This window comes from Leptonychotes weddellii, chromosome 6 (assembly GCF_054177405.1).
Source record: "Leptonychotes weddellii isolate Sample4059 chromosome 6, ASM5417740v2, whole genome shotgun sequence".
Taxonomy (NCBI): domain Eukaryota; kingdom Metazoa; phylum Chordata; class Mammalia; order Carnivora; family Phocidae; genus Leptonychotes; species Leptonychotes weddellii.
In genome coordinates this window covers 98153259-98169813 of record NC_138374.1, presented here as the reverse complement: position 1 = coordinate 98169813, position 16555 = coordinate 98153259, and the positions used below count along the sequence as shown (strand labels likewise).

General features: G+C 40.0%; 1 protein-coding gene across 6 annotated transcripts in view; it reads left to right on the top strand.

Annotated features, from left to right (window-relative positions):
• The window catches only part of C6H1orf21 (chromosome 6 C1orf21 homolog), a 213772-nt gene that overhangs the window by 109009 nt on the left and 88208 nt on the right, over positions 1-16555 (top strand). For 4 of the 6 annotated variants that reach the window (XM_081824724.1, XM_081824723.1, XM_081824722.1 and 1 more), the window contains 2 exons: positions 5645-5739; positions 6112-6216. In XM_081824724.1, the coding sequence (XP_081680850.1) occupies positions 5645-5739; positions 6112-6216 (200 nt within the window). The remainder of the gene's footprint in view (positions 1-5644; positions 5740-6111; positions 6217-16555) is intronic. The other 2 variants (XM_031027721.2, XM_006732903.3) reach the window with 1 other exon arrangement.

Genomic DNA, 16555 nt, shown 5'->3' with positions numbered 1-16555 from the left:
TCTGCTTCTCCCTCTGACCCTCCCCCCTCTCATGTGCTCTCTGTCTCTCTCATTCTCTGTCTCAAATAAATAAATAAAATCTTTAAAAAAAAAAAAAAAAAGGCAAAGAAGGGGATTTTTTTTTTTTTTTTTCATTTAGAGATGCTTTTTCTTCCTTGGAAAATCTAGCAGAAAAAAAAAAAAATGTACCCCTGAGACAAACAGGACTGAAGCACTCACTGATTAGGGGAAATATTTATTCATGTGTGAACAGTCAGCTCTGTGCTTTTCTTCTCCTTTTTGAAGAAGGCTTTATTAAACACCTTCTGTGTGCCAGACACTTTGAGTAACAGCACAGACACACAGTCCCCATAATGTACTGTGCCAGATGAACCCCTGAGAAAACCAGGGCTTAGCACACAGCAGATATTAAATGCTGTTTGTTGAATGGAACCAATGGAAGTGGGAACAGCTGATGGGCTGGAGTCTCCCGAAGTGAGAAGACAAATCTTCCCGACGCAGCTGACCCATCCGTCCATCTTTGGTTTGTAGTTTCAGAGAGTCCTGCCTCTTTGTCCTTCCACAAATTGCTTTTCTGTAGAGCTGCTTCTACTCTTCTGGCTCGAAAACAGTCAATCTGCCTGTTCGGAATTGGAATCTCATTTGTTCACTCTTGGCCCTCAAGGTAGGCTAGACCAAGGCAGTGCCAATGGCAACTATTGAATGAGGATGTAAGGGAAGATAGAGGAGCATCATTTTGTTGAACCCCTGATTTCATTTGAATAATGATCACTTTTCTTCTCTCAGTCATAAAGTTGTTTGTTATTCTTTTAAAATTATTCGAACTAAAGTAATCTGGTACTTTAGTTAGTATTTTGATTAAAGTAATATATGTGCATGGCTAAAAAAAATGCTAAAGGCTTATGGATGATAAATCCCCTTCTCATGTCTTCTCTCCTCATTTGTTAACGTAGTTAAGTCACAATTTTTGGTTAAATTAATTACTGATGTTTATATTATGCCTTTTCTTTTTCTATCTTGATGGATTTTGTACATTAGGAATAGTATTCCCTGCAGAACCAGCAGAGCTTTCTATTTTTTTTTAAGATTTTATTTGTCAGAGAGAGAGGGCACAAACAGGGGGAGCGGCAGGCAGAGGAAGAAGCAGGCTCCCCGCTGAGCAAGGGGACTTGCCTGATGGCGGGACTCGATCCCAGGACCCTGGGATCATGACCTGAGCCGAAGGCAGACGCTTAACAACTGAGCCACCCAGGCGCCCCCCAGCAGAGCTTTCTAAAGCAGCAGCTAACATTTATTATTTACTATAGGCCAGGCACTGTTTTCATGTATTAATTCATGTGACTCTGTGTGTGAGATTAGGTACTATAGATATTCCCATTTTACCAATGAAGAAATTAGGGCACAGAAAGGATGAGTAACTTGCCCAGGGTCATATGGCTAGGCATTCCAGCACTAGAAGCTAAGCCTTTAACCATTATGAATACTTGCTTCTTGAAAAATCCTACCAAGTAAGGAAATAAAGATCCTAGTCAAGAATTTGAAGTTGTACCGGGATTTTAAGGCTCAAATTTAGTTAGCTTGGGAGACAAGGATGTTCAATGGGAGGAACCCAAGAGAAACAAGTATATGCCGTAAGGTTGGTAGAGTTGTTTTCTTTTCAGTGGCTTATGTTTGTAAATAGTTCTTGCAATGCCTTGCCCAAGCTCTCATATTTTCCTGAGCATATCTTAATTGTCTACCAGAGAATCTTCATGCAAATTCTGGATAAAGAGGCAATCCAAAGCATTCAGTTAAGGCGTCCAGATGTTGGACATTTTTAATATGAGGATATTAGCACAGAATTTTTGAAGTTGGAACAGTCCCGGAAAACAAGAAATTTATTATCACATCCGTGTCATTGATCAAAAGAAGACTGGAGAAGAAGGTATGAAAGTAGGTGCAAATTTCACCAGATTAGCAAACAACTGTAAGATCCCTTCTTACTAGAAAGAATAGTATATAATGGCATTCTGCATTTCTTCCTTCCGCATCTAATGTATACATTTGTGAAAACTGTTAACCTTTTTTTTTTTTTTTAATAATTCTGGCATTATAAACTCACTCCAGCACTTACCTCCATCTAATGGGCTCATTTTAAAGCCAGTTGCATTGCTTATAAAGATAACCTTAAGGCAAAGCTTGGGACAACTGGGATAGGGCCAGTGAGTTGTTAATAATGGAAGAATTGACAGGATCCAGAAAATGGGGTGAGTCCATACCGCCTAAAACATGTGCAGCCAACTGATCCCTTCCTAGCTGTAAAAACTGTAATATTGTGTATATACACACACACATAATATATACTGTACATCAAAATGAAGCCCAGGGACTCCTGGGTGGCTCAGTCGGTTAAGCGTCTGCCTCTGGCTCAGGTCATGATCCCAGGGTCCTGGGATCGAGCCCCGCATCGGGCTCCCTGCTCCGCGGGAAGCCTGCTTCTCCCTCTCCCACTCCCCCTGCTTGCGTTCCCTCTCTCGCTGTGTCTCTCTCTGTCAAATAAATAAATAAAATCTTTTAAAAAAGAAAAAAAATGAAGCCCAGAGATTTGGTGGGAAACTGTGTATCTTCGTGCCAGAGTCACCACAAAAACAATCCGGCCCCTCTTCTGGTGTAAGCTAGGGAATAAAATGCTAAACATATCACCAGCTCATTGCTTTTACCCCAGATCGATTTTGACTACCACAGCTTGCGACTGTTTACATAGAGAGAAGGGGGAGCAGGTTCGGAATGGGGTGTCGGCCTCCTGTTCCTGACGTGCATTTTAATAGGCCACCTGACAAGATCAACAGGAAGAAAAGAAAAATTGCGAACAGGTGTGAGGGAGCCTGAGGAAGATGGTCCTGCCCCTCCCTCCTTCTTAATCAAGTTGGCACATTGCTCTGATGCCGGGATTCTCTGGCTTATACCGGAGGCTGTGCTAATGGCCTCCAGTGTGGGGCTTGACGAACGGGGCCCAGAGTCCCACACGGATTCCCCTGTGCCTTAAACAAAAGGAAAACGGGATTTTTGTCTGGCTGGTTCACTGTCAGAACCCGAAATGCTCCATTCGTCTGTGCTGAGGCTTGCTGGCGAGTGCAGCTCCTGACGGCGACATCGCCATGGAAATGTGTGACACATTTGTTGATGAGTTGTCTGTTTCCAGATGGACACCTTCCTTCCCAGCGCCAGCCTTTGAGAAATGGAACAGACCATTTTTTTTTAAGTATTTACTTTGTATAAATTGTGGCTTCTCTAAGGGTCTTGCTGGCCTTTTGTTTTGTTTTGTTTTATACCACAATGGATTTTAGGCAGTGTGTTGTGTAAGTAATAATGATAGGTCTGGCTTTGTAGTCATCGCTGTTTGTTTTTTCTTTCTTTGTATTCCGCATCGGCCAGCCAGCCGTGGTTGTTAATGACACACTAAAACCTATCCTCTTTTTGAATTGGTGATGATTCTGCCTTGATGTGTGTTTTTTTTTAAAAAGGCTGTATTTGGGATAATGCTGCTTTGAAAGTCATGTAGCCAGCGGGTTTCCCACTTCATTAAAGAAAAATATTAGGAAAATATTAATAGGTTGTCTACTACTTTCAATTCAGTTGTGTTCCCTGGAGGGTAAAAAAGCAAATGAAGACTGAATATTGCTAGACCGCTCAGGGAGTGTGGACAGTGGGCTATGGTGGGTAGGTAGAGAGGAAGGGGCGAGGCAAGGGGGGATCTTCTCGAGGGCAGACCCTTTGCTGTGCATTGGGCAAAGTACCATCTCAGAAGGTTCTGCTTAAGTCCTAAAATGTTGTGCTTTCCTTCTTATCATCGGAGGGGTAGGATCCTACAGATGGTCATAGAAATCCACCAAAATTATGTTTAAACAGTGTGTGTGTGTGTGTGTGTGTGTGTGTGTGTGTGTGTATAACTTATGTTTAAATAGAAACCAGAAGTACTTAAGATCACAGTTTAGTCCAGTGAAATGTTAGTTTATCCAACTGAACCATGGTTTATAAATATTAACGTCCCAAACTGAAGTTAGGGAGGCTCATAACTTTTTTTTACCTTCATTTTTATCTCTGTGTAATTATATTGGAGGCATAATTTGTCAATGTCTTTTTTTTTTTGGTAATTAACAAGTGCTTTTTTAACTTCTGAATAAGTAATCCTTAATTAAATGTGTCTATTTTGTTCATTTACTTTCCGTTTTTTTCCTCTTAATACAAATTGGAATGTGAAATTCTTTTGTGTTGTGACTGTGGATCAGAGTCCACTGATTAACTTGTTAATACATTTAGGACTCTGTATTCCTGAAGGCTCATTACTGTAACCTCACACCAGTCTTTCTAATTTCTTTAGAAAGAAGCAGAATCAATAACTACCTTGAATTGTCAGGTGGAAAAAACAATTGGCTTAGCCTGAACATGGAATCTTTATTCAGATACATGCAAATGTACTACTTTCGTAAGGTGATCATTTTGAGAAACATTTGAACAGTATAATTACTTGGGAAAATGTTACTTTAGCAGACATCTTTGGGGGTAGTGTGTTAAGGGTTATTACATTACAACTTCCTGAACTGAAATGCAAACTCTCTTAGCGATAAACATCTGTCTTTCAGGTAGCCCATCATAGGCATTATTCCATGCCATATGCTAGGCAATCGTCAGTTTGTTGATTGGTGAAATTTTCCACTTGCACAATTTCTGTAATTTTTCCAACAAATTAAAGATGACTCGAAGTCACACCTATTTGGACCTTAGGGTTCCCAAGTCATTTCCTGTTGACAGGAATCTGATGGAAGCGTCACCGTCATTACCAAACTGCTGCCGTGGGGAAGAGCTTTATTCCAGACTTTGTCCTGGGATGTGTACTGAGATTGAGATTTATTGTACTCTCTCTCTCTCTGGCTGTTGGGAAGTCTAGATCCTGTTACCTAGAGGCCCACTGCCTCTCCAGTCTTGAGTGATATACCTGTTAGCTCCCTTAGATACTGTGGCTCTTCATGCATGTGACTGTAGAGAGAGATTAAAGTGTGTGTGTGTGTGTGTATGCACGCGCGTGCGCTCATGTGTGCAGCATATGAAGTAATTGAAGACTGCTCCACATTTAATATGGGGATCACAAATAGGAAAATTTCAGCTCCCTATGGTTTACATCTATTTGTTGATCTATTAAACTCTTTAGTCTTAAGCAATACTTTGTTTTTGCAAAAGAGGAACATTAAGGTGTGAATGTCCTGCTGGAAGTTGCTGCCGCAGGCATTTCGAACTAATGTTCTCATGGAGAAAAAGCTTCCTTAGACCATTGTGTGATATGCCCTGGTATGTGTAGATTCTAGATCATCTTTAGAGGTGGAATACCCTCCCGTTTCCTCCGCCACCATCTGCTCTCCGTGGAAGGACCAGGCACTGCCACGTTCATTAGCTGCCTTTATGGTGCTGAGCTCTTCCCAAAGGGCAGAAGAGAGCACCTCCCAGAAAGAGGCTGGTTAAGTGTATTCCAGATTGTTTCAAATGAACCACATAGAAACGCTGCAGGGAAAAGGCTCTGACAAATTACGCTACTGGGGGCTTTTCTCAGTGACACTTTTCTACCATTGTGAAAAAGTTATAAAATGTCTTTTCTTTTTTTGGTGCTCAGATGAGTATAGGATCAAACCGGTGGAAGAGGTCAAGTACATGAAAAATGGGGCAGAAGAGGAGCAGAAAATAGCAGCCAGGAACCAAGAAAACTTGGTAAGATTGCATTTCTCGTATAACAATGAATTTTGGTGACACCATTGTAATAAAATCTGCCCTGCATGTTTCAGCTGTAACTTACACATTGGCACAAGATTTCTTGAAAATGCTGTTGCTATTTATAGCTTGCCTGGAAGCTGCACGATCACTCCTGTATCCTGTTTGTTCCTGAATAAGCCCTTCTTTAATCTTGATAGAGAACGCTCCCCGGGGCAGGGCGGGGGGGGGGGGGGATATAGCAAAATTATTAGCGTCTTAAAATGGTTAAATGTAAAGGAAAAGGCATGAAGTAGGATTGAGATTTATGGGGGGAGGACCAATATATTTTTTTTCTTTTTCGTTCCACCTCTTTCACTCTTACCCAGTCAGAATGAAGCTTCATTACTCTGGACACCGAGTGTTGTGGATAAAGTTGCCTTTGAGAGGATATGTCTCTATCAAAATAGTCAGCAGTTCACATTCACAGTGTTAAAGGTATTGGGGCTTTTGAGTGAATGTGAGAACGGCAGTGATCTGAAACAGAAAGTTAGGAGCCTCTTTCTTTCATGTGAATTGGTATACATACTACACCTTAATGTTCCATCTCTGTGAAAACACGTAGTTAATGCCGTATTCGCTGATTTCTTAAAAGACTTTACAAACTGTTAAGAATGTGCACTTATTCCGTGTGTTAGAGCAACATTGTTTTTGTATTTTTTGGGATTAATTATTTGCTATGCTTTTCATGTTTGAGTGGATGTATTTTTAAGAAGCTTGAAACGTCATGAAGTGTTTTCACCTGACTTAAACTCCTTTTTCCATTATGTGCTTTGTTTTTGTTTTTGTGATTTCTGCTACAGCAGAGGGAGTTGGCCAGCGCTCATGAGTATTTCACGCTGTCATTTTCTATGATACATTAATGAACATAATGGGCTAATTCTTCTCTCCTCTGTTCTTCTCTAAACATCCGATCTACACCTTAAAATACTGAAGTTACCAACAACTGGCTATTTTAATAGATCATTATAAAAGGGTGGAAATACTCTGCAATAAAATTTTGCTTCATAAATGGGATTTGGATTTTAAGGTATTGTTTGAGTCACAGAGATTCATCATATGTATGCTCTATTTTAACATTAGCTCTTAGATCTAGAAAACAGTAGCTACGACTAATAGTGGGAGTTACTATGATCCGACTTTTTACATGAATTTTTTCTAACTTTGAATAGATAAATAGATGACCCAAGGAGTTGAAGCATCAGTTGGTTTTTTTCTACTTCATTTTACTGAAAATCAGACTTTGTCCTTTTGCTTGATATAATTTTGGCTTGAGTTATAAATCTCATCTTTAATATTTCCATTGGAGGCTGAAGAGTCTGGCAGTGGTGTTCCTTGGATCTAACGCTAGAGTCCGTCTCTACTTAGCATGCTTGTATCTCTGAAATCCTAAGGGAAGCAACGACATATATCTTACAGCATGTAATATTTTCCTCAGTGTGCCCTCTCGTCATATTTAAAGGCGATACAACTTTTTCCTACTCTCCAATTTCATAGTCTCTCAACTCCTTGGTGCTAATATATTCTTTTCCAGCACTTGGTCAGAATGGGCACTAGTGCTTTTCTGTGCAGACTGAATGAAAATTCAAAAGAGAGAAATTTCTGGGGTTTTGTTTTTTTTTTTTTTACTTGTAGACTATCTGTGACAACCCTCACACCCCTTTTCTGCCAACCAATCAGAGTCCACACCACCAACAGGAGTTTTCAAGAGTATAATGACTTTCATGGAGAAGGAGGAGTAAGTGGTTATCTTTGATTCTGAGATTTCTAGGCAGCTTCCCAAAATTAAATGATTTTTCAGTTGTCTGCTGGTATATTATCTTTGTCATCTGCTCCGTCCTTTGGGATGCATAATCGAGTATGGACCATGCATGTTGTTTGAGAAAACTAATAGGTCTCCTAAATTTGAAGCTTACATTGAGGTGGATGAAATAGATGCAACAATTCTTTATTTTTCCATCCACTAATAGAATCTAAAAGACAAGAAGTTCTTGTTTTTAGTATTTTTAGAAGCTTTTTTTTTCCTTTTTACTCTAACTGTTAAAATTAAGGGGCTCAGCAAACTCAGTCCAGATAGTGTGGCATGCTGGTGACGACCATGGGTTTTGGAGGCAGAAACTGCCTGGGTTCGGATCTCAGCTCTGCCCCTTGCTCAGTGTGGGGTCAAGTTACTTCTATTCTCTGCACCTCCTGCCCATCAAGTGGGGAAAAGGCAGGGCCTCAGGGTGCCACGGTGAGGACAACTTGAGATGAGCACTGTAGGGCTTGGAGTACAAAGCCTGGCACATGGTAAGCACCTAGTATGAGTTAGGCATTATCATATAAAATAAATGGAAAAGAATGTTAGGGTCAGTGTTTCTTTCCTTTTTCTTTTATGTTACTTGGTGAGAGGTTTCTAAATGAATACTTTAGGTTAATGTCAGTATGACATGTATTTTGAAAAATCTTGCTCAGGAACTATGAAGTTATTTAAACAAGTATGTTTCAATCACCTGTTATGGACAAGGCCTTTATTTGTATCAAGAGACATGGCAATACTTAAAGTCACTGTCCTCAAAGAACTTACAGCAAAGTTTAGAGAACAGTTCAGTTCCAACAAATATTTTATTGATTGCCTCTAGGTACCAGCCTCTGTACTAGACTCTGCAGAAGAACACAAAATAAGGAAACCACTGACCCTTACCTTAAGGTGCTCTATGGTAGTAAACAAGGTGAATACCAAAGGACTATAAATAAAACAGGATTAAATACATAAAGAAATGCATAAATCAATCAAGCGAGCAAGATTGACTCCAAGAAGGCAATACAAAGTGCTGCTGATATCAAAGGAGGCAGAGATCTTGTCTGTTGGAGTGTCTGGACCTACTTCATGAAAGAGCTGTTGTTTGCAATGGGCCTCGAAGGATAGGATGAGGAAGGTTGGCCCAGGCAGAAGTGACAGAGATGGAAAATGCAAGGTATATTTAATGAAAAGCATGTAGTCCTGTTTGGGGAGTAGGAGGGAAGAGAAGGTGTCAGTAGGACAGCAGGGGGAAATTACAACCAAAATGTAGATGGGGTATTATATAGAGCCTTCATGTCCAGCAGAGAGGTCTGAAATGAATTCCATGGATCACAGGGAACCTTTGAAGGTTTCAAGCAAAGCATTGACAGAATGAGATTACGAATGAGGAAAGTTTATGTGGCAGCAGTGGGTGTCGTATGGATTGGTGTGGGGAGCCTGGGTTGGAGATCATTTATAATAGCTTTTGCAAGAGACAATGAGCCTGAAGCAAGATGGTGGCTGAGAGAACAGAAAAGATTTGGACAAAGTTGCAGTAGAAGCAACAAGATTTGATAGCTTGTTATAGATGTCTAAAGAAGGCAGAGGAATCAGAAGATCATGGTAATTCCCATGGCCACTGGGGGAAGAGCACTGGTGGATGTGAGAATAAATAGTGACATCAAACAAAATGGGAAAATCACTTAGGAAGATAGGGTTTGATGAAAATACAAGAGGTTTATTCCTTCCCTCCTTTTTGTTCATTCGTTATTCATTCTGGCCCACCCTTAAAAACATCACAGTGTAGTCCACAAGAGAGAAAGTGAAGCTGCTGATCACACCGAAATGTAATGAGTGCAGTAACAGAAAGCCTGAATTGCCGGGGTCCTTAGACTCAGTGCTTTGGAGGACTCAGAGGTGCATCAGATGTAAATCTCACCTGAGAGAGCTCACTTTCTGGTAGCAGATAGAAGGCATGAGACCTGAATGACCATAAGAATCCAAGGTACACTGTGAACGTAGAGCTTGGTTTTGAGTAAGCAAAGCTGTATGAACTTGCAGAACATCCGTGTGGAGGAATCTAGCAAAGGACAAAAGTGAGGGTGTGGAGCTCAGGAGCATTGCCTGGGACATGTTAGGTGTTGAGTATATTTTTGTTTGCTGGAATGGATGGATGCATGAGTGAATAAGAGTAGTTGGACCTCTAAGTCACAGTAGTTGTCACCTCGTAGTTAGTTGCTCAGTGGTATTTAGATCTCCAGTTGCTTGAGCCCTTTGGCTGCAGTTTATGGGTGGAGGAGATTGTGCTGGTTTTCTGAGGGTGATGATGAATCCTTTATAGGTCAATCATTTATGTGTTCTCAGTGCAAAGATGTGCATTTGTCCCAGTTTTCATCATTGTTAGACATCTGTATATTCCGCTTTACTTCTCTCAGACTTTAATTCCTGCTTCAAGAAGGTGATGTGAAATTGTTTCATTGGCTTTGATTATATATAGATATGTATCAATCTAGATCCTAGCTTCATTGTTTCTAGCTTTGTAATTTTGGTCAAACGTCTAAAACTTCTGAACTTTGACTTCCTCATCTGGAGCCCGGTAATAACAAAATGATTCAAGTATTAGAAGAAACATAGAAAAATATGTTTAAAATCTTAGCAAAGGGAGGTTTTCTTAAATAAGACATAGAAAGCAAAAGCTTAGAAGACAGAAAAGTAGTTTATTTCATTAGATTAAAATTAAATACTTTTATGAAACGGAACAACCACAAAAAGGTAGTTAATAGATAGGCAACAGCCTGGGAGAAAATATTTATGACCTCTAAAAGGCAAAAGGTTAATTAATAAGAGATTGATAAAGAATGTTTATAAATAATTAAGAAAAAGATAATCCACGAGAAAAGCAGGTACATGAAATGAACAGAAACAGATGGTTCACAGTAGAGGATATTGGGCAATAAGCATATGAAAAGATGTCATTGGTACAATGGATACTCTCTTATCCAACTCGCCGCATAAGAAGACTCTCATAAATCCCTCTCTGAAAGAAGCTGACTGCAGCCTACAGCGTGCTCGCCCGGATGGCTCGTGGTCTACTCTCCAGAACACCTCTGTGCTTGTGCTGCCTCAGTTAAATGTGTTTTCCAAGAGCCCGTGTGGTGGTTCCCAAACCTGTTTATACTGGTTGAATGTCATTGTGATTATGTAATTTATTAAGTAATATGTAAGCCACTGAAACACAAGTGTGGAAAGAGAGCTGTTCCATTGAAAATTAAATTAAGTGCTTTAGAAAGTCTTGATGAAGGCACATGACTAAAAAGCTTGCTGTTAAATTAAATTAAATTAATTTCTGCACTCAGATTATTTCACAACATCTTTATATTCTCACTTCAGTTAAGAAACCAAACCAGGGGGATCTTAGATGTGCTTTATAAGGGTGTGGTTAGTGCAGGAGGAACACGTGAACCTCCGTGTGTGGTTCCTTACTTGAAGCAGAAGCCTTGTTCCTACGTCAAAAGGTGAGAGAGGAAATGAACATCTATGTATTTTAAAATAAAATCGTATTTTGCTTAGTGTATATTTACATCTTTATGTTGCCCTGCTTTAACTCACTTTACCATTTAATTACCAGTCCGGATGGCATTGCCTAATATAACTTTTATTTTAATCAGGGAAATGCAAATTAAAACATGATTCCTTAGACTGGCAAAAATTTGAAGCTTGATAATATCAGATTTTGGCATGGTTGTAGGAAAATATGTATTCACATACTGGCGGCAGACATCTTGGAGGACAACATAGCAGTATCTATTAAAATTGAAACGTGCACACCCATGACCCAGCACTTCCACATCTTGGTATCCACCCAAAGCAGCTGCCGGTGTGCATGAGGAAGCTTGCACAAGACTGTTCACTTCAGCATTGTGTCTGTTGAAAAACTGGAAATAACCTTCATTCTTCTCAGTAGGAGAATGGTATGGCTGTAATATACTAGAGAGCAATTAGAAAAGAATGAGGTAGAGCTTTATGAACTGTCATGGGGAAATCTGCAAATTGTATAGTATGATCCCATTTAAGGTTTTTTTAATAAAACAAAATAGCAACACACTACAATTTCTATGAATACTCATAGATGTATAGGGATTTATAGAAAAACCTGGATGGATATGTCCCAAACCATTAACAGTGGGTACCTGAGTAATGGGGGATGTACTCATGCTGAAGCTCACTTTCCTCCTCTGCAAAATGGGGATAATAATTGAACCCACTTTAGCGGGAAATTGTGAAAATTAAATAAGCTATGCTTGTAAACTCAGCATGGTTTCTGGCATAGCAAATGCCATTGTTGGCTAGTGTCCGCAATGGAGCTGGACTATGTAGGAAGGATGAGAAAGAATTGTATGTGGTGGTAAAAGGGGATTTTTTTTTTTACCCTTAAACTTATGGTTTTCATTTTTTTAAAGAAAATATGAGTATATTATTTGTGTGATTTGAAGTTAATTTTTTAAAAGGGGAATGGTAGTAGCAAAACTCAGATTGTGACTACTTGGGAATCTGTAATGTAAGTGGGATTATGTCATTTTCTCATTATCTTAAATATCCTCAGTTTTTTGTCATTCTCTGATATTGATTAACAAAAGGCAGTAGAAGAAAGCTCAGGGATCATCCAACTTCATTTGTGTAGGTTAACTACGTATAAATAATTTAATAGGTAAATTACTCCAGAGTTGGCAGCATTCAGTCCCTTCCTTCTCCAAAGTAAATATCTTGACTAACGAAAGGCATTCCAGTTTGAGTTTTAAATTGCTTCCTCTAACTATTTGCTAAAACATTGTCTTGTTTTCCTTAGCAGCTGTCCTTCTTAAGCTATCCTCCCTTAGGAGTTAATAAATTCTTTGATTATGGAGGGGTTTTTTTGATATATATTTCCTAGATTTACATATATTACAATGGCTTTTGATTCACTATTTCCAGATAGTTTTGTATGTGTGAGAAGATTCTTCTGTAGCCAGTGACCTATCTCATAGTTGCACCCACCATGTTTTTGACTTCATCCTTATCCATAGAAGTTGAGAATTGATTTGAAACATGCTTGTCTAAGTCATCACTTCCTGAGTACAATCAAATGATGCTATAAAAAGAATGTTCTAATATATATGAGCAGGAAAGGAGAGTGGAATCAAACTTTAGGTGTGGCTACATCCTCCTTCTACTTGCTGAGTTTGTGAGAGTTTCCATATGTATCTCTAGTGCATTAGATTTCCAATAAATGTCAGAGCATCCAGTTCCAGAATTGAAAACCTGGAGATTAGGAGACCTCTTTGATAGAGGAAATGCGCCAGAAACTGCTGAGAGCTCTCTTTGGAGCAGTGGTTTCCAGCTGGTAACAATCAGCAAGTCGCCCTGCCCCACAGCTCAAGCAGTTCCCTGTAGGCGGCTAATGTTCTCCAAAGCACTGTATTGACGGACGATATGAAACCGGGGATGAGTCTGTGATTCCATTCGTAACCATAGGGTCAATAGGAAGGCTGAGTGCTCAAGACCACAGTCACCATATCACTCTAAATATTAGAGCATACCTGTAAGAAATAAACTTATGTGAATGAACATTGTAAACTTTGAATCACTAATGTTTATTATACTAAGCGATAGACCTTCCAATAAAGGCGTTCTCCTAGTTGGGACCCCTCTAAGAGTCCGTTTAAACTCTTCTTTTTAACAAATACAACCATGTTTACTTCTATGATTCTACAGAGCAGCTAATATAATAGCAAAAGACCATGACTTTGAATTGTTCCAGTTTCCCAAGTTATTTAAACACTCTTAGCACTCTTGAGAATAAAGTAAAATAAACTGACAAGAGTAAAGCTGATATTCCAGACAAAGGGTCAAGCTCTGTGGAGCACCTCTTCTCTCTCCCCTCCCTCCTTCCAGGTACAGGTTGGATTGGAGCTCAGGCTGGGGCTGGAATTGGGTGGGTTGTTTGGGGACATCTGGACTTGAGGTAGGGAATTTTTGGTTTATGGAAATTCGATAGGACTGAGGGTTCCCAAACCAAAGTGAAGATGGAGAGTGGTTTGAGGGTATCTGACTTTAGACAAGAGAAGCCTCTTCCTAGAGCAGCTTTGGAAACAGTCACGTTAGCACAAGACCCCTCCCCAAAGTTCACCTGCTTCCAACTCAAGGACCCTCGTTCTCATTCGCTCTTCTCTCATGCATATGATGTTGACATCAGCCTCTGGTTCTTCCATATAACTGGGAGATTGCCTGAACCTTTTAGTTTCTTTTTCTTTTTTTTTTTTTTAGATTTTATTTATTTATTTATTTATTTATTTATTTGAGAGAGAGAGAGAGAAACAGCATGAGAGGGGATAGGGTCAGAGGGAGAAGCAGGCTCTCCGCCGAGCTGGGAGCCCGATGCGGGACTCGATCCCAGGACTCCGGGATCATGACCTGAGCCGAAGGCAGTCGCTTAACCAACTGAGCCACCCAGGCGCCCAGAACCTTTTAGTTTCTTAAGGGAATAACAGCTCTTATGAGTGGAGGGTTTGGGTAGTATCATTCCCTTTTACTATGTTTGTCGTGGAGTAGAAGGAATTAGAGGAAAGAGTGCGAGCTCTTCATCTTTCTTGGAAGACGTCCTTTCTCCAGCCAGCCTTTTTGTGCTACCTGAGCCAGGCACATTCAGGGTCTTCCAGATTCTTCTAGCACTGTGATTTGTTTTAGAGCAGAACAGAAGTAGAGTTTAATTCTCTAAGGATGAGGGATTTGTCGAATCAGCCTTCTGAGTTTCAAGTGTTGTACGGAAGCACAGTTCCTGACTGAGGAACAGAACATTATAAGAATAAAAGAATGCCCACAGAAGTGCTTTGTAAACATAAGCCCAATGCAAATGATAGCGATTGTTGTTGTTACTAGTTCAAAGGACACCTGGATGCGTTCCTGAGGTTCGTTGTTATTCCATGGTAGAAACACAAGTAAGGTACAGCATGTACCCTCATAGTACCCTTCATTCTCCCACAAAGAAGGGGCAGCAAAGTGTATATACTCAGTAGATACAGAAATCAGTAAATCAAAGGTGGGTTTTAAAGCAACTACTGTGAAAAGCCAGGCATAGCAAACCATGACTGAAATCCCATTTCAAATGGCTTTTTCTCTTTCCCATATTAATACACTGAACTGACCATATGCAGATGAACAGAGTTAGGGTGCTGGTACAACATATTTCTTGAATAAATCCCTATTTCAATGGACTCAATTCTCACTGGCAGCTAGGCATTGTCTGGGGCACTGAAAGAATGTGAGGATTGGTGAGGCACAGTTGTAACTCTCAGGAAACACCAGGAGACAGATAGATATGCTGTAAGTCTCTAATAGAGTCTTTGGGGGAGAACCAGAATGGAATGGGGGACCCTTACTGGGATATCTGAGAAGATTCACAGAGCTGGCATTCCCACAGGGCCTTTAGGGGAAAGCAAGTTTTCATTGGCAGATGAGGTTGGGCAAGGGATTTCAAGCAACAGAATAGTGAGAGCCAAGCACGAAGATGTGGCACAAATAATGAGTGGGTGGGGAGGCGGATGGAGTGTGCTGTGAAGCATTTTGGTTAGTTGGTGCGTTTTAGCTGGGGTTTTTTTTGTTTTTTGTTTTGTTTCGTTTCCGTCACCACATTAATTTCTGGTTTACAGAGAGCCACAGGCTTTCGCCAGTTGGCAGCATTTGTAACTACAGAGTAAATAGAACACACCTCTGCTCCTCTAATTTGAAGATTGAGGGTGTTGATAATGGCTTCCGTTTTCTCAGCATTGTTGCAAAATGTGATTGCTTTTAAATATGCTTTCCTTGGATGCAGGGTGCTGGCTAAAAGTTGTTGGACATAGTTACTCTTGACCTTCTCTTGCCCGGGAAAGGTTGGCTTCTACTATATCCTCTGAAACTTTCCCCATTTAACTTTGGGAAGTACAGCAAACACAAACAGTACCTTAGAGTTCAATTTTTGGCCTTATCTCCAAGAGCAGTACCCTGATATTTAAGTAGAAAATGGAAAGGAGCCCTCTTCAAAGCTTGATTCTGTCTGATCCCCATGGTCATTCTAGATGCCAAATTTATTTATCTCACTGAAACATGGGCATTTTCTACCCAAGTGGCCCAGTTTCAACAACGGAGTGAGGGGAAATGAGTGACAACTGAGAGAGTCGCCGAAGGCTTCGCCACCGTTATCAGAGCTTCTAGAACAAAAACAGTGGTGTGCCTTTTCTGCAGGTTGTTCATATTTCTCTCTTATCTCCTATGCGATGCTAAAAATAAAACCAAAGCATGTAAGTTTCACTCATCAGTTGGCAAACTCCGTGAGGTAACTTCACTCGAAATTAATAATTTATGCCCTGGAGGTGAGAGTATCAAAAGACATGGTAATGTTTCCGAGTCTGGGCTTTGATAAGTGTCTCTCTCTTCTTGTGGACTTTATTTGTGAGCAAGTAATACCCAGGATTAACAGAGATACAGGATTTGTCAACCTCCTTTGTTTTTAAAAAGTTCCTGGTAATTCTAACCATGGATTCTATACCTGTCGTTCAGAAAAGGTGGGAATAAATAACCAGGCATAAAAAATTCATACATCATCTTTGGAGGGCAGAGGATGTATTGTTTTAGCTTGTCAACATTAAAAAAGATATATGAAGATGCCACTGTAATTGCCTGCTTTGTGTGCGTAGTAAGTCTAATTTAATTTATTTCCTCAGTGCTCTGTATAATAAGAGATACCAAATTTCCTCCTTCTTTGAAAATTAAAACAATTGACAATGACAGCAATACTTTCCGAAATGTAATGAGCTGACTCCCATTTTTTTTTTGTTCCTGTCTGCGTGTGATGGTGTACTGCAGGTTTTCATTTACTGACAGACTTCTTCTCATAACTAGATCACTTCAAGGCTTGCTTAATTGGAGAAAACCCCCCCTTTTTTTTTTTTAACACTTTATGGATTTATACTGTTGAGGGCACTTAGACCAGAAACAAGA